The sequence below is a fragment of the Heterodontus francisci genome, chromosome 23 (genome assembly GCF_036365525.1).
Source record: "Heterodontus francisci isolate sHetFra1 chromosome 23, sHetFra1.hap1, whole genome shotgun sequence".
NCBI classification, from domain to species: Eukaryota; Metazoa; Chordata; class Chondrichthyes; order Heterodontiformes; family Heterodontidae; genus Heterodontus; species Heterodontus francisci.
This window is the reverse complement of record NC_090393.1, coordinates 19,768,340-19,794,295: the sequence shown is the minus strand read 5'-3', so window position 1 is coordinate 19,794,295 and position 25,956 is coordinate 19,768,340. Positions and strand designations below refer to the sequence as shown.

At 43.2% G+C, this 25,956-nt stretch overlaps 1 protein-coding gene across 1 annotated transcript in view; it reads left to right on the top strand.

Annotated features, from left to right (window-relative positions):
* The first annotated feature begins 5,160 nt into the window (after positions 1-5,160).
* LOC137382906 (probable E3 ubiquitin-protein ligase HECTD4) overlaps positions 5,161-25,956 on the top strand; it is a 361,123-nt gene continuing 340,327 nt past the window's right edge. Inside the window, exon 1 of the mRNA XM_068055483.1 lies at positions 5,161-5,665. Coding sequence (XP_067911584.1) covers positions 5,495-5,665 — 171 coding nt within the window. The 5' untranslated portion in view covers positions 5,161-5,494. The remainder of the gene's footprint in view (positions 5,666-25,956) is intronic.

Here is a 25,956-nt window from a genome sequence, read left to right as displayed (position 1 = left end):
AGCAGAGGAAATTTAGGGGAGATTTGATTGAGATGTACAAGATTATGACAGGATTAGATAAGGTAGACAAAGAAAAGCTATTCCCATTAGCTGAAGATACATGGACTAGGGGACACAGATTGAAGGTTTTGGGCAAGAGATGCAGGGGGGGATCTGAGGAAGAACTTTTTTACACAGCGAGTGGTAATGACCTGGAATTTGCTGCCCGCCCATGAGGGTGGTGGAAGCAGAGGTGATGAATGATTTCAAAAGGAAATTGGATGGACACTTGTGGGAAATAAACCTGCAGGACTACAGGGGTGGAATGGGGGAATAGGACTGATTGGATTGCTCGACAGAGAGTCGTCATGGACTCCATGGGCTGAATGGCCTCCTTCTGTGCCATAATGACACTAAGACTCTGGAGGTGGCCTGGCCTATGGAAGCACTGCAATGGTGGTGTTGGGGGGTGGTTGGGGGCAGGGGGGGGGGGCGCAGTGTGGGAGGGAAGCAGGGAGCATTATGAAACATGAGAACTGAAAACACTGAATGAGTCTTGGAGGGTTTGATAAGTATGTTGCTAGAGTATTGAATTTCAATGGGAGAAAATTCAGGCAGATTCTATTACCAATGTGTGATTCTTCCTGCCAATTTTTTTTTCTCTCCACCAAGATAATGCCTAATATCTAGGTGGCAAAGATAAAAAACTAATCTACCCTGTTGTTTTATAACTGGGGTGTCAAGCAATGTGATGCAGAATGTATTATCAAAGCTATTAAAGAAGTAAAATTCCATCTTTATTACATGATCTGAAATCTTTAGCAGTGCTTTGTGGACAGATGTATGATATATTAATAAAATTAAAATAATGTTAGTTACCCTTTGGGAATACACATATTGAAGACTGACAGGCTAATGTGATACCATCTTTGCATAATAATGTTGATTGGCAGGAGGGTTCTGAAGGTCTAAAACATAATTATAGAGGAATAAATCTGTGCATGTACATGCAATACGATATGTACAGTCTATTTCTGTTAGTTTTGTCATTTTTTGCACTAAAAATTCATGAATTACTGAATAATTTAAAGTAACACAGCAAAGTGTGAATGTAGTGCTACCATTCTTGAACGATAATTTTAATTTAATGATTTTGAATTAAGACAAGCAGACTGTATTGCAAACTAACAAAATATTTCTCTATGGTCCACATCCTCACAGTACAATTGTTTGTTATGCATTTTATACTGTGTAAATGGTACTCCTGTATTTTACTGAGTGTGACTCTTTCAGTGACCAGCATCCTAACACCACCATCCTCTGACATCATTGCCTGCTATGGCAATTCCCTCTTTGCATTTGTGATCTCTGCTCCATATTATGTTCTCTGTTGTCCAGTTTACTGCTGTCATTTTCATTGTTCCATGAAATGTATCCCTATTATTCCCAGTGATATTTTTCCTATTGTCCCTGTAACATATTCCCTTTCCACTCTATGTTATATTTCTTACTACCTCTTTGGTGTATTCCCATAGTTTTTGTGGTGTAGGTGTTTCCCCCCGTTGACCATGTGGTGTACTTCATTTACCTACATTTTATTCATGGTTGGCCTCTGTAGATTTTCCTTATTGTTTTGTCTATCCCCTTTATCCATGTGGTGTATTATATTCCCCATTGGTGTATTACCCATTGGGCCTCTGGTATGTATTCCATGCCTCCTATTGCAATGCATATTGCTTTACATGGTTTACACCTCTAAATGCTGCTTTAGTAAATTCCCCATTACCCTATAATGTATATCTAACAATAACCTGGCAATTCCTCCTATTGTCCCCTTGGTATATATATCTTCTGTTTCCTTCAATGCTGTATTTCAACTACTACCAGTGATATATATTCTATTCCCTCAGTAACAAATACTCCTTATATTATCCCTGGGTTATATTCTATTTCCCCAATAGTTTATTCTTTCTGTTGTCTGCTCCTGCAGAACCTACCCGGGAGTAGGCTATTTTAGATTTGGTAATTTTTAATGAGGTAGGATTAATAAGAGATCTGGTAGTTAAGGATCCTTTAGGGGGAAGCGATCATAACATGGTAGAATTTCAAATTCAGTTTGAGGGTGAGCAACTTGGGTCTCAGACCAGTGTCTTCAACTTAAACAAGGGCAATTACAGAGGAATGAAGAAAACGTTGTCTAAAGCGGGCTGGGAAAATAGACTACATGGAAAGTAGATGAGCAGTGGCAGACTTTTAAGCAGCTATTTCATAACACTCAGCAAACATTTATTCCGGTCAGAAGGAAGAACTCGATGAGAACGATGAACCACAGACAAGTTGCCAGGACCTGATGGCCTGCATCCAAAGGTTTTAAAAGAAGTGGCTGCAGAGATGGTGGAGGCATAGGTCGTAATATACCAAAACTCACTGGATTCCGGTAGGGTACCAGCGAATTGGAAAACCGCTAATGTGACACCCTTATTCAAGAAAGGAGGGAGACAGAAAGCAGGAAACTATAGACCAGTTAGCTTAACATCTGTCATTGGGAAAATGCTAGAGTCCATTATTAAGGAAGAAATAGCAAGACATTTAGAAAAACATAATGCTATCAAACAGAGTCAACATGGTTTTATGAAAGGGAAATCATTTTTGACAAATTTGTTAGAGTTCTTTGAGGTTATAACAAGCAGAGTGGATAAAGGGGAACTGGTAGATGTAGTGTATTTGGATTTTCAGAAGGCGTTCGATAAGTTGCCACATAAAAGGTTATCGCACAAAATAAGAGCTCCTGGTATTGGGGGTAATGTGCTGGCATGGATTGAGGATTGGCTAACACACAGAAGGCAGAGAGTCAGGGTCAATGGGTCTTTTTCAGCTTGGAAAGCCGTAACTAGTGGGGTGCCACAAGGATCGGTCCTAGGGCCTCAACTATTTACTATCTATATTAATGACTTGGAGGAAGGGACAGAGTGTAGTGTATCCAAATTTGCTGACGATACTAAAATAGGTGGGAAGGCATGTTGTGATGAGGACACAAAGAATCTGCAAAGGGATATAGATACGTTAAGTGAGTGGGCAAAAACTTGGCAGATGGAGTTCAATGTGGGAAAGTATGAGGTCATCCATTTTGGTAAGGAGAATAAAAAGGCAGATTATTTAGATGGAGAAAGACTACAAAATACTGCAGTACAGAGGGATCCAGGTGTTGTACATGAAACACAAAAAGTTAGTCTGCAAATGCAGCAAGTAATTGGGAAGGCAAATGGAATTTTGGCCTTATTGCTAGGGGGTTAGAGTTTAAAAATAGGGAAGTCTTGTTACAACTGTACAGGGTGTTGGTGAGGCCACACCTGGAGTACTGCATACAGTTTTGGTCCCCGTATTTAAGGAAGGATATACTAGCATTGGAGGCAGTTCAGAAAAGGTTCACAAGGCTGATTCCTGGGATGAAGGGGTTGTCTTATCAAGAACGGCTAAACAGGTTCGGCCTTTATTCATTGGAGTTTAGAAGAACGAGAGGTGATCTTATTGAAACATATAAGATTCTAAGCAGGCTTGACAGGGTAGATGTTGAGAATATGTTTCCACTGGTGGGGGAATCTCGAACTAGGGGACATAGTTACAGAATAAGGGGTTACACATTTAAAACTGAGGTGCGAAGGAATTTCTTCTCTCAGAGGGTGGTGAATCTCTGGAACTCTCTACCTCAGAGAGTTGTGGAGGCTAGATCATTAAATGTATTTAAGAAGATTTTTGAAATTTCGGGGAGTCGAGGATTATGCAGAGCAGGCCTGAAAGAGGAGTTGAGGCCTGGATCAGATCAGCCATGATCTTATTGAATGCCGGGGCAGGCTTGAGGGGCTGAATGGACTACTCTTGCTCCTATTTCTTATGTTCTTATGTCCCAAATTTGTATATCCCTGCCATTGCAACAATCTGTGTATTTCCTGATGTTGTCCCCATTAGCCTCTATTCCTGATGTTGGTGGCATAGTGTACAATGATGCTATGGCCCGTGGCGGTGACTTTTCTGTGTTGCCACCACTGAGATATATTCCCGCTATTTCTTCCATTGCTGTGTATTCCTGGCATTGCTAGAAATGTGTATATTCCTACCGTTATCCCAAGTGTTTGTGCTTATTACTGATCCTCCCCTAGGTGGTGCATATTCCTCCTGGTAATGCCAGGAAAGTATGTGACATTATTGTGGGACCTGCTCCTGATTTATAGGGGAATTTCAAAATTATGAACACTTTGGCAATGGTGTAAATTCTTTCTATTGCCCCCAATCCCAGCTGTGTACATTCCTGATAATGCCCACTGTAGTTTGTATTATTTTGTTTCCATAGTAGAATATTCCTATCGTTCTGTTTTGTCCTTTTCCTTGTAAAATATCTCCTAGTGTGCCCCCCTCTCTCTGTTAATTTCTTTCTTGTGGACTGTCTCTTGGTTTATCAATTCTCCTTATGGATTGCTCTCTGTGGTATATTTTCTTGCTATTGTATCAGGTGAATGCCTCTCTCCTCATGAGTTCTTAGCCTCTCCCCTTGAATTGTTCTTTGATGTCTGCTCTTCTCCATGGATTGCTGCTACTTTCCCGATGGATTGGCCCCTGGGTGTATACGAGTCTTTTGCTATGATTGTCTCTTAGTCTTTGCCCCACTTCCTGGGGATTAGTCCTCTAATGTGTACCCCTTCCCCTTGGATTCCTCTTACCTCGAGTTTTTATTCCCCCTATGATTTCCCACCTTGTGTATGTGTCCTGATGGTTCGTCCTCTTGGTGCAGCTCTCAGATGAAGTATCCCTTTAGTGTATCTCCTCATGGATTCCTCCAACTATTGTATCTCTTACCTGAAAAAGTGTCCTCCTTATGCAGCCACTGAACTAGTGGGGATGTAGTTTCTTTCCCCTTTGGTACGGCTGCTGCCATGAATTTCCCGTGGTTTCTTCACTCAAGCGCTCGACGGATTTTTCCCTGTGAAGATCTGTTCACTATGGTTTGCTCCTCCTACCCATCCATATAATCCTGCCCCATGGTTTAGAGCTTGCGTGTAGCCCCTCCCCAATGGATGAAGATAGTGATGCCCACCTTGGTAGAACAGCCCTCACTGGGCATTGCCCCCTGCTGGTGGATTGCCCGCTATGCGCGCCGCCGTGCGTGACGCGGTGCATTTTGGGGACTGTCCCTTATCTGTCCAATATGGCGTCAGTATGAGCGCTGACGGGTGCTGGTGTGAAGCGGCGCCGGGCCGACTGTCAGTGAGCGAGGTACCAAGACCCAGCCCCAGCCCAGCGGCCGGCTGCAACCCTCTCCTCCCCCGCTTTCTCGGCAGGGTTGACGGCATTTGAGCTCCTCCTGCCCCGCCCCCTACCTCCCTCTGGTTGCCGGGTTTCTTTCCCTCTATATATTAAATATATTTCCCTGCTGGGGGGCTGAAGAGAGCGGCGGGTTGGAATGGCGGCGGCGTGAGGCGGCAGCGCGCTGTCCGTGTGTTGGCGCCGGCCCTCGGGAGCCATGGCGGCGGCGGCTGCAGCGGCGGCCGCGGCTGCGGCCGACTCGGCCCAGTGGCTCTCGGTGAAAGAGGAGACACTTTTCCTGCACGATGGGCTGATCAGAGTGACTGACCTGGTGGAGCTACCAACTGAGATCGGGGTTTCAGCCGAGCCCGGGGAGAGCGAGCAGGAGGTGAGCCCCCCCCGCCGACCTGTAGTCATTGTCTGTTTGTCTGTCTGTTTTAATGCGGAGTCGCGACCCGGGGAGATGATGTGATCCACCGACAGAACCTCCTTGCTCAGCCCAAGATACCAACCGCTCCCGGGCTTTGACGCAGTCTAGCGGCTGTGAGCAAGATGGAGACAATTATTCAAATTAAAAAAATGTTGTGGGGGAGTTTTAATCCAAATGTCAGATCACCTCTGAGGGACTGATTGAGTCGGGACGAACTTCACAGAACAAGTGAGGGGTGCTAATTTATTGAGTCACTGAGAAGCAGAAGTCCGGGTGAGTGGCTTTAATGCAGTGACAGACCTCCGCCCCTTTATTTCCTTCAATCCCTTGCAGCGACTGCCTGAGACCGCACTCATGCTGACCCAGACCCCTCCCTAAGGTAAAAGCGAATAGAGAGGATGGGAAATAACACACGGTCTATAAAATGAGAGGTTGCGGGGCTTCGGCAACATGGAGCAGAGCGAGCAGGTCAGCGAATCTTAAATATGTAACGTAGGAAATTTTTATATACGTATCAATTTATCGGGCGGCGGGGGGCGCGGTCACAATGTTGTAACTTATGGCTATCTTAGAACTAAAAATAAACCCCATCTTAAATGGAGCTTTTTAATAGCATTGGTCAGTTGCTCCATTTATACATTTAATTGTATGTGTTTTATGATTTTCTCCTGCCCTGCTTTTGCTGCTGTCCCTCCCGTAATCTTTTTAGATGAGTGGAGGGTAAGTCTGAAATAAAATGATGAAAGAAACCATAAAACACAGTTATGGAATAGTTGATTGTTCCGAGGTTAAGGTTGGGGTTTAATCCGCGGGAGTGTTATATAATCGGAAAGGGGCAAAATTGAAAGTCGTCTAAAAATTCCTAATTGCTTTTGCGAATGCTTTTGAGTATTCATTGGAAGGATGAGTTAGAAGTTTAAAAATAATCGAATATTGTGTGTACCGTATTGATCAATTTGCATGGTGTGACGCATGTTTTATGACCAGGATATCATTGGCGAGAAATAGGTTACATTATCAAAATAAATAAAACCAATTTGTCACTGAGTTGAACTGTTGGCTCAGAGCAGTGTTCAGTGTTATGTAGTCAGATGACTAGGAACAGCGGAGAATAAAAATTGCAAGTATTTATGCAAACCTTACCACAAACAAAACCAAAACGCGGAAAGGGTGTTCTGCAAAAGACAGTGCAAGCCAAGGGACAGAAAACAGCTGTAAAACGTATATGAAGGGAATTAAAATAGGTAGCAGGAACTGATAGATTTGAACACGGATAATGTGGAATAAGATTTTTAAAAAACTACGATAAATACTCAGCTAAAATTACACTTGAACTGTGCAGTATGAATTAATTAGTGTTCATTTTAATTTGAGAGGATTTTTGAAAGTGGAATTGTATTGAACAAGAACAGAAATTGTTAGGAAATAACTTACAATCTGTCGATGACAAGTGTATTTAAAGAAATTGGTGATTTTAGAGACATAAGCTGTCTGGTGAAAAGGTGTCATTGCTTTTAGTGCTCTTTATGAGGAAGGGTGGATTGTAGGTATTATCATTGAGTGTAGCAACAATCTGCCCTAGAATCCCAAAACTTAAATGCTTCCAACAGCTCAGTTGATAAACACACTATCTGGTTTGGATCGAGCAATACCGATCAAGAAGATTGCATGTTCAATTTCAGTCTGTTATTCAGTCTCCATTAAGGTGTTACCATTTGCCTCAGTGCTTGGCAGGAGGAGGAGGAGTAGTATCAGCCAGGCCTTTCTGAAACGTGCCCATATCTATGTCTTTGAGGGCACAATCAAACTCTTATGTTGCCTTCCAATGTTGAATAACCTGCTGATACTTAGCTCCCATTGAAGAATGCCACTTTCCATGAGACAGTGGTGGATTGTGGGGATCCAAAGTCATGCCATATCTTGAGTCAGCACCTTTTGAGGAAGCAGTGGAACAAATCGGAGGGAAAACAACAATTTATATTTAAATAGCGCCTTTAACATAATCGTCCCAAGGCGCTTCACAGGAGCATTATAAAACAGTGTGATACCATGCCACAAAAGGAAATATTAGGTCAGATAACCAGAAGCTTGGACAAAGGTAGGTTTTAAGAAGTGTCTTAAAGGAGAAAGCGAGGTAGGTAGGCGGAGAGTGCAGGGAAGGAATTTGAGCTTAGGGCCTAGGCCGCTGAAGGCACGGCCATCAAAAATCAATACAAAATAAGTGCAAGTATGATTTTCAGCTTGCGAGGAGGAAGGTAAATTTTTCATGCCCCTTTGTGCTCACAGCTGGTGCAAAGAGTGAGGAGGTGCATTAAAACAAAGGCTAGAATTGACTCTTTTGATTTGCATAAAGCCATTTCTCCTCTTGATAAATTGCTGTTAATATTTAAAGAGGTGCTGACACGTGTTTTCACTGAGGTTATTTTAGGATCGTCTGTCATCTTATGTTTCTTGAACTGCCCCCCCTCCCCCCTTAAAAGAAAAAGCTTTTCTTTATTCCTAGATCACAAAACTGTTTTCCCACGCTTCTTCATGAATTTCTTTCCCTCATTTTCTCTCCTAAAGGCAGTGATTTTTTTTTAAACTTCCGTACAATTCCATCACTGTTTGCTCTCTGGTAGCTTTCACAGAGGCCTGTTTCTTCATTTGTGAACATAGACAACAAGAGTTAGCAGGTTGCAGTGGGGTTATCAGAAGTCAATTTTCACAGATCATCTATCATAAAGAAATTTTAATGCAGCAAATGAAGAGCATCCTGATTCTGTTATGACTGCTTTATCCTGTGTTAATGTGGTTAAATAGAATTACAGCATTGATGACCACGTGCATGATATTCATTGGAGTTAGGTTATTCCAGATTTAAATTGTGGTGGGTGAATTTTCCTGTTCAACCCTTTGCATGTTTGCACAAAGTATTTTTTGACAGTTTTGACTAATTAGCCTGTGTACAAATGTCTTTAATGAAAGTGATTACATCCAGAAAAATAGAATCATAGAACATTCCTTTTTGGAGAACTGCATTACCATTTTAGCACTAAGGTATAATCAGACTTAGATTGATTTGTTCATTCTGATGAGCATTTCTCTTAAGTCTATCTTGTAACGTCAATCACAAAAAATTGAGTCTTAAATTTGAGCATCTCAAAATCATCATTAATTGTTGCAATATATTGGTGTCGAGATAGTATTACTATGTTTTGAATTAGTAGGGTATAGGTTCCATCCTGTTAATTGAATCATAAAGCCTTCGAGCACTGAAGGAGACCATTTGGCCTGTTGTGCCTTTGCTGCCTCTTTGAAAGAACAGCTGTGCTTAGTTCCACATCCCTGCTTTTTGCCCGTACCTCTGTACGTTCCTCGTTCTCGAGTACTTGTCCCTTTTAAAATTATTTATGGAATCGGGTTCCACCACTTTCTCAGGTAAAATGTTCCAGATCCTGAGAACTGAGTGAAAAAAATTCTCATTTCCCCTTTTGATTTTCAAATGATTTTGAATCCATTGCCACTAGTTATTGACCCACTCGCCAGAGGGGATAGTTTTTCTCTATTTACTTTATCAAAACCTTTCATTGTCTTGAAAATCTCTTGGGTCACTTCTAAGCCTTCTCTGTTCTAGGGAAAAGAATCCTATCTTTTCCAACTTCTCTCCATAACTGAAGTCTGTTATCCCTGATAACTTCCTGATAAACCTCCTCTGCACCTTTTCTCATGCCTTACATCTTTCCTGAAATGTTGTGCCCAGAAGTGTCCAGCAGAGGCCGAACCAGTGATTTATAAAGTTCTAATGTGATCTTTTTGCTTTTAGATTCTATTCCTCTATCTATAAATCCAAGTAACCCTTATGCTTTTTTAACTACCTTTCTCCATGTGATAAATATCTGGTCATGGTCCTGTTGCCCGCAAGGTAGTGATCAGCGGTTTGCAGGTCCCTTAGAGGGTGAACTTTTAGTAGTGAATTATTCTGGGGTGCAGTTGCACACCCAGTTGCAACTGGGCAAAGGATGACGAGACCTGAGCAGAGATTGGTGTATTCCTTTGTTCTCCAAAGGGTACATATGCATTTACTGAGGAAGAAAATGCAATTTTAAAAATAATTTCTTCCTCTGGCCCTAAAGCTTGTAACTGCAGGAGCTGATTGTGTATATGGTAGCCCTCCAGTATCTGGCCAAAGAGGTGGTTCTTTGTGTGAATCTGACCTTGTTCAACAGCACACTTTTAACTGGAGTTATTGCACTGTGAGTAAGAATGGAAACCCTGGATGTTAATTTTGGCTGAAGGAAAATAAGACTTCTAGGCATGTCTGCCTGACCAGATAGTCGGCTCTTTTTCCACAATCTGATATTTGTAGGTAGTTCAGTGGGTTATCCGTTAACCATTGATCAGTAATCAAGCCATCACATCAAGAAGGTTCCAGGTTTGATCCTTGGTCTGTAATGAGCTAGCTCTGGTGGGGCAGTGGGAAACATGCAACAATTGTTTGTGCTCATGGTTGAAGAGGATGAAAGTAAATAGGTTTTCTGTTTTAACTTTTTGTCATCCAGTGATCCATGCATATATTTGGATACTAAGTAAAATTGGAATTGGCTCTGATGACCTTTGTGGTCAAAAACCCTATTGATATTCACTGTAATGTGCATTTGGGTGAGGTATCATCCAAGTTTGGAATTTATTTGGGAGGGGAGGGAATCAAATGCAAAGAATAAATTGTATGTTTTGTCTTTTGATTTGACTTAATATGATACAGAATGGTGTATGTTTCATGGTCTGTTCACATTATTTCCACATTCTACTAAAACATTTGCTCAAATATTCTGCAATTCTGGTGATTTCCATTCTATAAAGTCAAAGTAAATGCACTTCTACAACGGCTACACTAACTTTAAGACCTAGTGAATTCTATCTTGTCCTTTTAGGTGCAGAGCTACTACCCACATTTCTATATTCAACATGCTTAAATCTATAAGTTGATGCTCTTTCTATAATGCCGGACTTAGGATTGCTTCCAAACACATAAATTAATTTAAAAAAAAATGAATTCATCTTTTTAACATTTTGCATATAGAAACATAGAAAAATGGGAGCAGGGGTAGGCCATTCGGCCCTTTGAGCCTGCTCCACCATTCAATGCGATCATGGCTGATCATCTAAACTCAGTAACTTGTTCCCACTTTCTCCCTGTATCCCTTGATCCCATCAGCCCTAAGAACTATATCTAACTCTTTCTTGAATATATTTAATGATTTGGCCTCAACTGCTTTCCATGGTAGAGAATTCCACAGGTTCACCACTATCTGGGTGAAGAAATCTCTCCTCATCTCAGTCCTAAATGGCTTATCCCTTATCCTTAGACTGTGACCCCTGGTCCTGGACTCCCCCGCCATCGGGAGCATCCTTCCTGCATCTAGTCTGTCCAGTCCTGTTAGAATTTTGTAGGTTTCTATGAGAGCCCCTCTCATTCTTCTAAACTCTAGCGAATATAAGCCTAATCAACCCAATCTCTCTCTGTACATTTTGACTATAGATTATAGTGCAAATTTGACAGTTATTAGTGCATCAGTCTTGCACATAGGAACGTGGAACACACTGATGAAATGGAAGTAATTTTTCCTCTGTCTTTCTTAAAATATCCTGTTGAATGCTTATAGTTGTCTTCTGTTGAGAAGGGATTGTGTGCAGTATTTTTTTTTTGGCTTCTCTAATCAGCCAGTAGTTGCATTTATAGAACGTGATGTCCATTTTCTTGACCTCTGCCTGTCATTCCATTATATGATGCTCTTGTGAGCTATTGGACTTCATCCCAGCTTTGTCCATGCATGGCACTTAATTGAGTAAGCTTGTACTCTGACATTAGAAGCTGCAATAGTGAAGTAATGTTGTACCTGCTGACTGTTGAACATAGTGTTATATAGGGAATGCGGTGGCGTAGAAGTGTCACTGGGTGAGCAATCCAGAGGCCCAGGCTGCTGCTCTAGAGATACAGGTTCAAATCCCACCATGCCAGCTGGTGGAATTTGAATTCAATTAATAAATCTGGAATTAAAACAAATGGTGACCATAAAACCATTGTCAAATGTTTTTTAAAAAAAAAAAACAAACCCCATCTGGTTCATTAATATCCTTTGAGAAGGAAATCTGCCGTCTTTACTTGGTCTGACCTACATGTGACTCCAGACCCACAAAAATGACTCTTGAGAGAAAAGTCTAAAAGGAATGAAACCGGACGGACCATGTGGATTTGACCAAGGCACCTGAAACGACAACGGCACATCCAGCCCTGTTGACCCCGCAGTCCCCTTCACTAACATCTGGGGGCTTTGTGCCAAAATTGGGAGAGCTGTCCGATAGACTAGTCAAACAACAGCCTGACATAGTCATACTCACTGAATCAAACCTTACAGACAATATCCCAAACAGTGCTGTCACCATCCCAGAGGTGGCAGCACCTTGGTCTACAGTCGGGAGGGAGTTGCCCTGTGAGTCCTCAACATTGACTACGGACCCCATGAATTCTCATGGCATCAGGTCAAACATGGACATGGAAACCTCCTGTTGATTACCCCCACCCCAGCTGTTGAATCAGTACTCCTCCATGTTGAACACCAATCGGAAGAAGCACTGAGGGTGGCAAAGATGCAGAATGTACTCTGGGTGGGGACTTCAATGTCCATTGCCAAGAGTGGCTCAGTAGCGCCTCTACTGACCAAGCTGGCTGAGTCTTAAAGGACATAGCTTGTGGACTTGGTCTCCGGCAGGTGGTGAGAGAGCCAACATGAGGGAAAAACCTACTTGACCTCATCCTCACCACTCTACCCATCACAGATGCATCTGTCTATGACTGTATTGATGGGAGTGACCACTGCACTCTCCTCTTGAAGTCCCGTCTTCACGTTGAGGATACCCTCCATTGTGTTGTGTGGCACCACCACCTTGCTAAATGGGTTACATTTTGAACAGATCTAGCAGCTCAAAATTGGACATTCATGAGGTGCTGTGGGCCATCAGCAGCAGCAAAATTGTATTCAACCACAATCTGTAACCTCATGACCAGGCATATCCCCCACGCTACCACTACCGTCAAGCCGGGGGATTAACCCTGGCTCCATGAAGAGTGTGGGAGGGCATGCCAGGAGCAGTACCAGACATAGCTAAAAATGAGGTGTCAACCTGGTAAAGCTACAACATAGGACTACATGCATGCCAAACAGTGGAAGCAGCATGCTATAGACAGAGCTAAGCGATTCCATAACCAATGGATCAGGTCTAAGCTCTGCAGTCCTACCACATCCAGTTATGAATGGTGGTGGACAATTAAACAACTAACTGGAGGAGGAGGCTCCACAAATATCCCCATCCTCAGTGATGGAGGAGCCCAGTGCATCAGTGCAAAAGACAAAGCTGAAGCATTTGCAGCCGGAAGTGCAGAGTGGATGATCCATCTTGGTCTGCTTTTGAGGTCCCCCAGCATCACAGATGCCAGTATTCAGTCAATTCGATTCACTCCATGTGATATCAAGAAATGGCTGAAGGCACTGGGTACTGCAAAAGCTATGGGTCCTGACAACATTCTGGCAATATTACTGAAGACTTGTGCTCCAGAACTAACCTTGCCCCAGCCAAACTGTTCCAGTACAGCTACAATGCTGGCATCTACCCAGCAATGTGGAAAATTGCCCAGGTCCGTCCTGTGCACAAAAAGCAGGACAAATGCTATCTGGCCACTTACTGCCCTATCAGTCAACCTGCAATCATCAAGGTGATGGAAGGGGTCAGTGCTATCAAGTGGCACTTGCTTAGCAATAACCTGTTCACTGATGGTCAATTTGGGTTCTGCCAGGGCCACTTAACTCCTGACCTCATTGCAGCCTTGGTTCAAACATGGACAAAAGAGCTGAACTCGAGAGGTGAGCTGAGAGTGACTGCTCTTGACATCAAGGTAGCATTTACTGAGTGTGGCCGCAAGGAGCTGCAGCAAAACTGGAGTCGATGGAAGGGGAAAACTCTCCACTGGTTGGAGTCACACCAAGCACAAAAGAAAATGGTTGTGGTTGTTGGAGGTCAATCATCTCAGTCCCAGAACATCACTGCAAGAGTTCCTTAGGGTAGTGTCCTAGTCCCAACCATTTTCAGCTGCTTCATCAATGACCTTCCTTCAATCATAAGGTCAGAAGTGGGGATGTTTGCTAATAGCACAAAGTTCAGTTTCATTCGTGACTCCTCAGATACTGCAGCAGTCTGTGTCCACATGCAGCAAGACCTGGACAACATTCAGGCTTGGGATGATAAGTGACATGTTACATTCGCGTCACGCAAGTGCCAGGCAATGACCATCTCCAACAAGAGAAATCCAACCATTTCTCCTGGACGTTCAATGTCTTTACCATCACTGAATCACCCACTATCAATATCCTGGGGGTTACCAATGACCAGGAGCTGAACTGGATCAGCCATGTAAGTACTGTGGTTACATGAGCATGTCTGAGGCTGGGAATTCTGCGACAAGTAACTTGCCTCCTGACGCCCCAGTGCCTGTCCACCATCTATCTACATTGCTCAAGTCAGGAGTCTGATTGAATACTCTCCACCTACCTGGATGAATGCAACTCCAATGACACTCGAGAAGCTCAGCAGCATTCAGGACAAAGTAGCCTGCTTGATTGGCACCACCTTCAACATTCATTCACTCCACCATAGGCACACAGTGGCAGCAGTGTGTACCATCTACTAGATGCACTGCAGCAGCTCACCAAGGCTCCTTCAACAGCACCTTCCAAACTCACGACCTCTTGCACCTAGAAGGACAAGGGCAACAGATGCATGGGAACACCGCCACCTGCAAGTTCCCCTCCAAGCCACACACTATGCTGACTTGGAACTGTATCACCATTCCTTCACTGTCACTGGATCAAAATCCTGGAACTCCCTTCCCAGCAGCACTGTGGGTGTACCGTCACCAGATGGACTGCAACAGTTCAAGAAGGCGGCTGACCACACCTTCTCAATGTCAGTTAGGAATAGGCAATAAATGCTGGCCTAGCCAGCGATGCCCATATCCCGTGAAAGAATAAAAACAAAAGTCGGCTGTGTGCAAGTATTTAGTCAAAATTGGAAGTTTTATTTTGCAGAATAGTAGGATTTCATTATATGCCAGCTTACTTTGCGCAAATTGGTTGCCACGTTAACAAAGGAACAGAAATAGGCCATTTGCCCTTCAAGCCTGTTCCACTATTCAGTGAGATCATGGCTGATTTGCAACTTTATCCATATATCTGCCTTTGCCCCATATCTCAATACTGTTGGCTAACCAAAATCTATCAATCTCTTTTTTAAAAAATTAACAATTGATCAAGTATCAATTACCATTTGTGGAAGAGGGTTTTAAACTTCTACCACCCTTTTCATGAAGTATGAGACAATAGCTCGGCTTCAGCTGGTGTATTGCGTCTAGTTCTGGAAGCTGCACTTTAGGAAAATGTGAAAGCACTGGAGAGAGTGCAGTAAAGATTCACAAGAATGGTTCCAGGGATGAAGAAGAAAAACTGTCCTTTATGACAGGTGTCAGGTCGATAATACAGTGGAGAACCAGGCTGAAAGTAGAATGTTCAGAGGAGAAGTGAAAAAGCAAATAGGAGAAGCAAAGAGAGAGTATGAAAAGGGACTGGCAACTAACATAAAAGGGAATCCCAAAGTCTTGTATAGACATATAAATAGTAAAAGGTGGAGTAGGGCTGAGTAGGGACCAAAAGGGGGATTTACGCATGGAGACAAGGGGAGTAGCTGAGGTATTCAGTGAATACTTTGCATCTGTCTTTATCAAGGAAGAAAATGCTACCCAGGCCACAGTGAAAGAGGAGGTAATTAATACACTCAGGATTTAAAATTGATGAGGTGTTAGGCTGTTTATACTTCAAGTGGATAAAGCACCAGGACAGGATGAAATGCGTCCAAGGATACTGAGGGCAGTGGGAGTGGAAATTGCAGAGGCACTGGCCATAATTTTCCAGTCTTCCTTAGACACGGGTGGTGCCAGAGGACTGGAGAATCGCAAATGTTGCACCCTTGTTCAAAAAAGGACGTAAACATAACATAAGAAATAGGAGCAGGAGTAGGCCATTCAGCTCCTCAAGCCTGCCCGCCATTCAATAAGATCATGGCTGATCTGATCCAGGCCTTAACTCTTTCGGGCCTGCTCCACATACCCCTCGACTCCCCGAGATTTCAAAAATCTATCTACCTCCTCAAATACACTTAGTGACCTAGCCTCTACAACTCTGAGGTGGAGAAATCCAGAGATTCAGCACCCTCTGAGAAGAAATTCCTTCCCATCTCAGTTTTAAACGTGTGCCCCCTTATTCTGTAACTGTGTCCCCTAGTTCAATATTCCCCCACCAGTGGAAACATATTCTCAACATCTACCCTGTCGAGCCCCCTTACAATTTTGTATGTTTCGACAAGATCACCTCTCGTTCTTCTAAACTCCAATGAATAAAGGCCGAACTTGTTTTGCCATTTATGATGAGAGAACCCCTTCATTCCAGGAGTCAGCCTAGTGAACCTTTTCTGAACTGCCTCCAATGCTAGTATATCCTTCCTTAAATACGGGGACCAAAACTGTACGCAGTACTCCAGGTGTGGCCTCACCAACACCCTGTACAGTTGTAACAAGACTTCCCTATTTTTAAACTCTAACCCCCTAGCAATAAAGGCCAAAATTCCATTTGCCTTCCCAATTACTTGCTGCATTTGCAGACTAACTTTTTGTGTTTCATGTACAACACCTGGATCCCTCTGTACTGCAGTATTTTGTAGTCTTTCTCCATCTAAATAATCTGCCTTTTTATTCTTACCAAAATGGATGACCTCATACTTTCCCACATTGAACTCCATCTGCCAAGTTTTTGCCCACTCACTTAACGTATCTATATCCCTTTGCAGATTCTTTGTGTCCTCATCACAACATGCCTTCCCACCTATTTTAGTATCGTCAGCAAATTTGGATACACTACACTCTGTCCCTTCCTCCAAGTCATTAATATAGATAGTAAATAGTTGAAGGCCTAGGACCGATCCTTGTGGCACCCCACTAGTTACAGCTTTCCAATCTGAAAAAGACCCATTAAGCCTGACTCTCTGCCTTCTGTGTGTTAGCCAATCCACGATCCATGCCAACACATTACCCCCAATACCGTGAGCTCTTATTTTGTGTGATAACCTTTTATGTGGCACCTTATCGAGCGCCTTCTGGAAATCCAAATACACAACATCTACCGATTTTCCCCTTTATCCACTCTGCTTGTTTTATCCTCAAAGAACTCTAACAAATTTGTCAAACATTTCCCTTTCATAAAACCATGCTGACTGTTTGTATTATATTTTTCTAAATGTCCTGCTATTTCTTCTTTAATAATGGACTCCAGCATTTTCCCAAAGACAGATGTTAAACTAACTAGTCTATAGTTTCCTGCTTTCTGTCTCCTTCCTTTCTTGAATAGGGGCGTCACATTAGCGGTTTTCCAATCCGCTGGAACCCTACCGGAATCCAGTGAGTTTTGGTATAATGACTAATGCCTCCACTATCTCTGCAGCCGCTTCTTTTGAAATCCTTGGATGCAGGCCATCAGCTACGAAGTTAATAAAAAGGAATGAAACCGGGCGGAGCACCCGGCATCAACCTAGGCACCGGAAACTACAACCGCAAACCCAGCCCTGTCGACCCTGCAAAGTCCTCCTTACTAACATCTGGGGGCTTGTGCCAAAGTTGGGAGAACTGTCCCACAGACTAGTCAAGCAACAGCCTGACATGGTCATACTCACGGAATCATACCTTACAGACAAAGTCCCAGACACTGCAATCACTATCCCTGGGTATGTCCTGTCCCACCGACAGGACAGACCCAGCAGAGGTGGTGGCACAGTGGTATACAGTCGGGAGGGAGTTGCCCTGGGAGTCCTCAACATCGACTCCGGACCCCATGAAGTCTCATAGCATCAGGTCAAACATGGGCAGGGAAATCTCCTACTGATTACCACCTACCGCCCTCCCTCAGCTGATGACTCAGTACTCCACCATGTTGAACACTACTTGGAGGAAGCACTGAGGGTGGCAAGGGCACAAAATGTACTCTGGGTGGGGGACTTCAGTGTCCATCACCATGAGTGGCTCAGTAGCACCACTACTGACCAAGCTGGCCGAGTCCTAAAGGACATAGCTGCTAGACTGGGTCTGCAGCAGGTGGTGGGTGAATCAACACGAGGGAAAAACATACTTGACCTCGTCCTCACCAATCTGCCTGCTGCAGATGCTTCTGTCCATGACTGTATTGGTAGGAGTGACCACGGCACAGTCCTTGTGGAAACAAAGTCCCGCCTTCACATTGAGGATACAGTCCATCGTGTTGTGTGGCACTATCACCGTGCTAAATGGGATAGATTTTTGAACAGATCTAGCAATGCAGAACTGGGCATCCATGAGACGCTGTGGGCCATCAGCAGCAGAATTGTACTCAACCACAATCTGTAACCTCATGGCCCGGCATATCCCCCACTCTACCATTACCATCAAGCCAGGAGACCAACCCTGGTTCAATGAAGAGTGCAGGAGGGCATGCCAGGAGCAGCACCAGGCGTACCTCAAAATGAGGTCAACCTGGTGAAGCTACAACACAGGTCTATCTGCGTGCCAAACTGAGTAAGCAGCATGCGATAGACAGAGCTAAGCGATCCCATAACCAACCGATCAGATCTAAGCCCTGCAGTCCTGCCACATCCAGCCGTGAATGGTGGTGGACAATTAAACAACTAACTGGAGGAGGTGGCTCCACAAATATCACCATCTTCAATGATGGGGGAGCCCAGCACATCAGTGCGAAAGATAAGGCTGAAGCATTTGCAACAATCTTCAGCCGAGTTGATGATCCATCTTGGCCTCCTCCTGAAGTCCCCAGCATCACAGATGTCAGACTTCAGCCAATTCGATTCACTCCGCTTGATATCAAGAAACGACTGAAGGCACTGGATACTGCAAAAGCTATGGGCCCTGACAATATCCCGGCAGTAGTACTGAAGACCTGTGCTCCAGAGCTTGCCGCGCCCCTAACCAAGCTGTTCCAGTACAGCTACAACACTGGCATCTACCCTGCAATGTGGAAAATTGCCCAGGTATGTTCTGTACACAAAAAGCAGGACAAATCTAACCCGGCCACTTACCGCCCCATCAGCCTACTCTCAATCATCAGTAAGGTGATGGAAGGTGTCATCAACAGTGCCATCAAGCGGCACTTGCTTAGCAATAACCTGCTCAGTGACACTCAGTTTGGGTTCCGCCAGGGCCACTCAGCTCCTGACCTCATTACAGCCTTGGTTCAAACATGGACAAAAGGGCTGAACTCGAGGTGAAAGGGACTGCCGTTGACATCAAGGAGCCCTCGCAAAACTGAGGTCAATGGGAATCGGGGAAAACCCTCCGCTGGCTGGAGTCATACCAAGCGCAAAGGAAGATGGTTGTGGTTGTTGGAGGTCAATCATCTGAGCTCCAGGACATCACTGCAGGAGTTCCTCAGGGTAGTGTCTTAGGCCCAACCATCTTCAGCTGCTTCATCAATTACCTTCCTTCAATCATAAGGTCAGAAGTGGGGATGTTTGTGGATGATTGCACTATGTTGAGCACCATTAGTGACTCCTTAGATACTGAAGCAGTCAGTGTACAAATGCACAACGTACAAATGTACAATGTACAACCTGGGCAATATCCAGGCTTGGGCTGATAAGTGGCAAGTAACATTCGCGCCACACAAGTGCCAGGCAATGACCATCTCCAACAAGAGAGAATCTAACCATCTCCCCTTGACATTCAACAGCATTACCATTGCTGAATCCCCCACTATCAACATTCTAGGGGCTACCATTGACCAGAAACTGAACTGAAGTAGCCATATAAATACCGTGGCTGCAAGAGCAGGTCAGAGGCTAGGAATCCTGAGGCGAGTAACTCCCCATCTGACTCCCCAAAGCCTGTCCACCATCTACAAGGCACAAGTCAGGAGCGTGATGGAATACTCTCCACTTGCCTGGATGGGTGCAGCTCCAACAACACTAAAGAAGCTCGACGCCATCTAGGACAAAGCAGTCCACTTGATTGGCACCCCATCTACAAACATTCACTCCCTCCACCACTGACGCACAGTGGCAGCAGTGTGTACCATCTACAAGATGCGCTGCAGCAATGCACCAAGGCTCCTTAGACAGCACCTTCCAAACCCGCGACCTCTACCACCTAGAAGGACAAGGGCAGCAAATACATGGGAACACCACCACCTGCAAGTTCCCCTCCAAGTCACACACCATCCTGACTTGGAACTATATCGCCGTTCCTTCACTGTCGCTGGGTCAAAATCCTGGAACTCCCTTCCTAACAGCACTGTTGGTGTACCTACCCCAAATGGACTGCAGCCATTCAAGAAGGCAGCTCACCACCACCTTCTCATGGGCAATTAGGGATGGGCAATAAATGCTGGCCTGGCCAGCGACGCCCACATCCCATGAATGAATTTTAAAAAACGGTCCTAGCGACTTGTCTGCCTTTAGTCCCATCAGTTTGTCCAGCAACTTTTCCCTCGTGATAGAGATTGTTACATGTTCCTCCCTCCCATTTACACCTTGCGCATCTATTATTGTTGGGATGTTTATAGTGTCCTCCACCATGAAGACCAATACAAAATATTGGTTTAAATTATCTGCCATTTCCCTGTTAATTCCCCAGTCTCATCCTGTAAGGGTCCCACACTTACTTTAGCTACTCTCTTCCTTTTTATATACCAGTAGAAGCTCTTGCTGTTTTTTTTTATATTTCTTGCCAATTTACTCATCAATTTTCTCCCTCTTTATTAGATTTTTAGTCAACTGCTGCTGGTTTCTAAAAAAAAAAAGTCCCAATCCTCTGGCCTACCACTAGCTTTTGCCTTTGTTTTTGATTTGATACTCTCCTTAACTTACTTTGTTATCCACGGTTGGTTCATTGTTCTCATCGAGTCCTTCCTTCTGATAAGCCCAGCACCTACAAGCCAGTCAGTTTAACTTGGGTGGTGGGGAAGCTTCTAGAAACGATAATTTGGGGCAAGATTAATGGTCACATGGACAAATGCGGGCTAATTAAGGAAAGCCAGCATAGATTCGTTAAGGGAAAATTATGTTTAACTTGCTGGAGATTTTTGAAAGGGTAACTGAGAGGGTTGATGAGGGCAATGCTGTTGATGTGTACATGCACTTCCAAAAGGCATTTGATACAGTGCCAAACAACAGACTTGTGAGCGAAGTTTTAGCTCATGGAATAAAAGGGACGGTAGCAACATGGGTCCAGAATTGGCTGAGTGACAGGAAACAGTAGTGGTTAATGGATATTTTTCGGGCTGAAGGAAGGTATATAGTGAAGTTCCCCAGGGGTCAGTGTTGGGAACCTTGCTGTTCTTGATATATCTTCATGACCTGGACCTTGGTGTACAAGGCACAGTTTCAAAATTTGCAGATGATATGAAGCATTGGGAACTGTTGAGGATAGTGTAGAGCTTCAAAAGGACATAGACAAGTTGGTGGAATGGGAGGACAAGTAGTAGATGAAGTTCAATGCGGAGAAATGTGAAGTGATTATTTTGGTAGGAAGGACATGGCAAGGCAACACAAAATAAAGCGTACAATTCTAAAGGGGGTGTGGAACAGAAAGACCTGGGTGTCTATGTGCATAAGTCATTGAAGGTGGCAGGGCAGGTTGAAAGATCGGTCAATAAGGCATACAGTATCCTGGGCTTTATTAATAGGACCATAGAGTAAAAGAGCAAGGAGCTTATGTTGAACTTGTCTAAGACACTAGTTCGGCCTTAACTGGATTTTTGCGTTCAGTTTTGGATGCCCCATTTAAGGAAAGATGTGAAGGCATTGGAGCGAGTGCAGAACAGATTAATGAGAATGGTTCCAGGGATGAGGAACTTCGTTTATGCAGATAGATTGTAGAATTTGGGACTATTTCCCTTGAAGAGAAGGCTGAGAGGAGATTTGATAGAGGGGTCTGGACAGAGTAGATAGGGAGAAACTGTTGCCACTCGTGAAAGAATCGAGAACAGGAGGGCACAGATTTAACGTAATTGGCAAAAGAAGCAATGGTGGTGTTAGGAAAAACTTTTTCACGCACAGAGTGCTTAGGATCTGGAATGCACTTCCTGATGATGTGGTGGAGGCAATTTCACTTGAGGCATTCAGAAAGGAGTTAGATGGCTACCTGAAAAGGAAGAAATAAAGGTTATGGGGAGAAGGTGGGGTATTGGCACTAAATGAATTGTTCACTCGGAGAGCCGGTGCAGGCCGCATGGCTTCCTTCTGTGCTGTAACAATTCTGTGATTCTGTAGTTTCAGTACTGAAAAGTCAAACTCTCATTTTTTGACTCTACAACTAGCGAATGTAGTTTCTCCCAATCAACCCGATCTGTTTCCCTTAATATCTTTTTAAAACTTTGATCAAATCAGCCCTTAATATTCTAAATTCCAGGGAATATGACCCTAGTTAATTTAATTTCTGCTCGTGGCTTAACCCCTGGAGGCCTGGTATCATTCTAGTAAAGCTAGGCTGCACTCCCTCCAAGGTCATATATCCTTCCTAAGGTGAAGAACCAGCATTCTATTAGTTTAAAAAAATTATTTTCTATACCATTTTAATTATATATTTGGACCCCTAAATCCCTTTGGACCTCCACTGTTACTAGTTTTTCACCATTTAAAAAACACCGTGTTCTATCCTTTTTAGGCGCAAAGTGGATGATCTCGCATGTGCCACAGTTTTGCCCTTTCACCTTTTTTTTCTTTTGGGCCTCCTTATCTCGAGAGACAATGGATACGCGCCTGGAGGTGGTCAGTGGTTTGTGAAGCAGTGCCTGGAGTGGCTATAAAGGCCAATTCTGGAGTGACAGGCTCTTCCACAGGTGCTGCAGAGAAATTTGTTTGTCGGGGCTGTTGCACAGTTGGCTAATGTATCAATATCTTATGCTTCCATCTGCGTTGCTTACAATACTGCCCATCTTTGTATCATCAGCAAATTGGAATATGTGGCTTTCTATCCCATCATCTAAGTAGCTAAGAAGTATGGTGAATAGTTGAGGCCCCAACACAGATCCTTGCGGGACACCACTAGTCACATCCTGCCAATAAGAGTACCTTTCCATTATCTCTGCTGCCTATTTCCACTCAGTCAATTTCTTAACCAGGTCAATAATTTGCCCTCAATTTCATGAGCTTCAACTTTAACTAGCAGTCTCTAATGAGGGTCTTGATCAAATGCTGTCTGCAAGTCCATATAAGTAACATTCATAGATATTCCCTTGTCCAATACCATAGTCATCTCTTCAAAAAATTCATTAGCCATCTCTTCCAAAAAATTCAATCAGATTCATCAGGCATGACCTACCCTTTACAAAGCCATCTCTCTGATCGGTGAAAATTTTCAAGATGTTCAGTCATCCTTTCCTTAATTATAACCTCTAGCAAATGTTTCCTAAATTGCAACAGTGATTACACTCAAAAGTAACTCATGGCTGTAAAGCACTTTGGGACATCCTGAGACCATGAAAGACGTTATATAAACGTAAGTCTTTATGGTTAGTATTTGGCCCTACATTGTAGAGTGATCTATTTTCAGAAGGCAAGGCTTGGAACAAGTGATGTTTTGAACTTTAGTATCCCTAAAGCCTGTTCCACTATTCATTCAGATCTTGGTCGTAACAAGATACAGATCAGCCAAGGTAGAAGGAGTGCACTGTTAATTCACTTCTCTGCAAGTCATAGCATATCAATAAATTTTCACACTTACCGAAACAACCAATTAGATACTGTCTCCAGAATAAAGCACACTATCCAGGTTTCTTTAAAAAAAACAAAAAAAATTAACTTTATTATAAAACCAATTCTTAACCAATAATGAAGTAAATCTATATACAAATTGAGATATTAAAGCTCCTTATTTTTTTCCTAGCCCTCATGCACATACACACATCCAAAAACCAGTGAACTGAGGGAAAAAAGGGATTCGGTTTACAGCTGTTTCTTAGGAATAAAAAAAATCTTAGACTGCCATGATCTGGAAGGAAGTTCTCCGGTTTGGCGAGCTGTCCCAAAGTCGAATAGTTGGATGCCACGTGAAATCTTCCCAGGCAAGGTTGAAGAACAGTTTGTGATGGGCAGGTGTTCAAAGAACTTCAAAGGTAGAAGTCTTCACATAGGTCGTCCATCAGGTGTGTAGCAACAGATGTCAGTTCTCACATTCAATGCAAAGCTCCTTTTTTAAAGATGCAGCATTTATGCAAATTCAAGGATTCTTCGAAAATGCAGGAGGCAACAGTACCACTTCATATAAGATTTTGCTTTTCAAGATCAGGGATTCTTTACAGGGCGGTATTACTTTTCTGATCTCCAGGCAGGTTAAAATCAAACTCCCAATTGCTTGCTTTTGTCGAAACCCACTGGCTTTGAGTTCAAATATGAAACCAAAGCCTTCCAGAAACAAGTCACAAGCCAAGTCATAAATTATCTCTCGTCACAACAGAGGGTATCTCTTGGGTCACTCCCCTGCTGGTTTCCTTGAAACTACCTGCTTTCCAGTTCTTGTTTACCAGTTCAACTTTTGTTGAACATACTTTCAAAAACATCCTTAAAGTTCAGCTATCTCCAAATGTCTCAATGTCAACTGAAAAAGATTTCAGTGTTGAGAAAGAATCACAAGTTTTAATACAAAAAAAGTGGAAATCCTTGTAACAACCTCAACTCTACTTACCTGCCTTTTATCCATATCCCTAGATATCCTTGCCTAACAAGAATCTGTCAATTTTGGTCTTCAATTGATCCAGTATTCACAGCCTTTTGGGCAAGAGAATTTCAGATTTCCTTACCCTTTTGTGTGGAAAAAATGCATTCTGGTTTAATCCTGAATGGCCTAGCTCTAATTTTAAGGTAAAATAAAAACCGAAGATAGTAGAAATACTCAGCAAGTCAGGCGGCATCTGCGGAGAGAGAAGCAGAGTTACCGTTTCAGATTAACGACCTTTTGTCACATCTAGTTTTAAGGTTATGACCTCAGTGAATGCCCACACTCTTGTAGTAGCTTAGGAAGACTGATCCTGCTGTTAGGGAAGTGAGACTACAGCAATAAATGGCAGCCAGCAGTTAACATTTTTAAATTAACAAAATTTAAGCAAAGATTTGTAAGGTTACGCAGTTACATTACAGCATGCAATTTTAGGCATGCCATTATACAAAGGGTAAAAAAAAGTGTTTACATGGCAGTCACTTTGTGCACAGAAACAGCAATGAGGTAATGACCAGATTTTTTTCTAATGATGATTGAAGGATAATTATTGACCAGGCTCTGGGAGAATCTGAGGGGGAAAACAGGGCCTCGATTTAACATCATTTGAAAGACAGCATCTCTGACAGGGCAGCACTCCTTCAGTACTGCACTGAAATGTTAACCTAGATGTTCATTTTCTGGAGTGGGACTTGAATACATAACCTTCTGACTGCGCCAATGCTGTCACTAAATTGAATTTGGAACTGATAAAGGCACAGTGAATCTCTAGCAGAGATGGGCTAAGGGCCGGATAGAAGTGGGTAATGAAAAACCAAGCAGAAATTGAGAAGTAGGGTTTGGGTAACTAGCTCCCAGGTCTCTGCTGGCATTTGGCTGCTAGGAATTTAGTTGAAAATAATCCCAATTAACATGCCTTTTGAATTTTTCTATTATCAGTTGAAGTCTCCTTCATACTAGGAGGCTCAGCTGTGATGAAGAGATTTGCAAACATTGAATTATGAGTTTTATCCCATACCTTGCACCGTCGCACTTGGTGTTTGGGTTGATCTTGTACTGCATACCTATTATAGATTTAGCGTTGTCATGAAGCACTTTTGGTTGCACAAAGCCTGTGGAGTATTTATTGGGTGTTGAGGCCAGGTGACTTCAAAGTAAAATGCGCTCCCTGCATTATGGTCTTGCTCTTTGCTTGTGTCAGATTAGGCCCTGACTCTGGACTTGGATGGTACTTGTACTTTAACTGTGGTGTTGATGTGATACGATACTGCTTTTTAGTAACCCTACAGTTGTAAATGCACCCAAAATGTCTTAAAGCAGAAGCTAGAACTCCTGTTTCAATTTTACTGGCTTGATGCTTTTAATAGTGACCATTTATGTCTTCAAGGAATTGTATTGGTGAGGAAGATCCTGT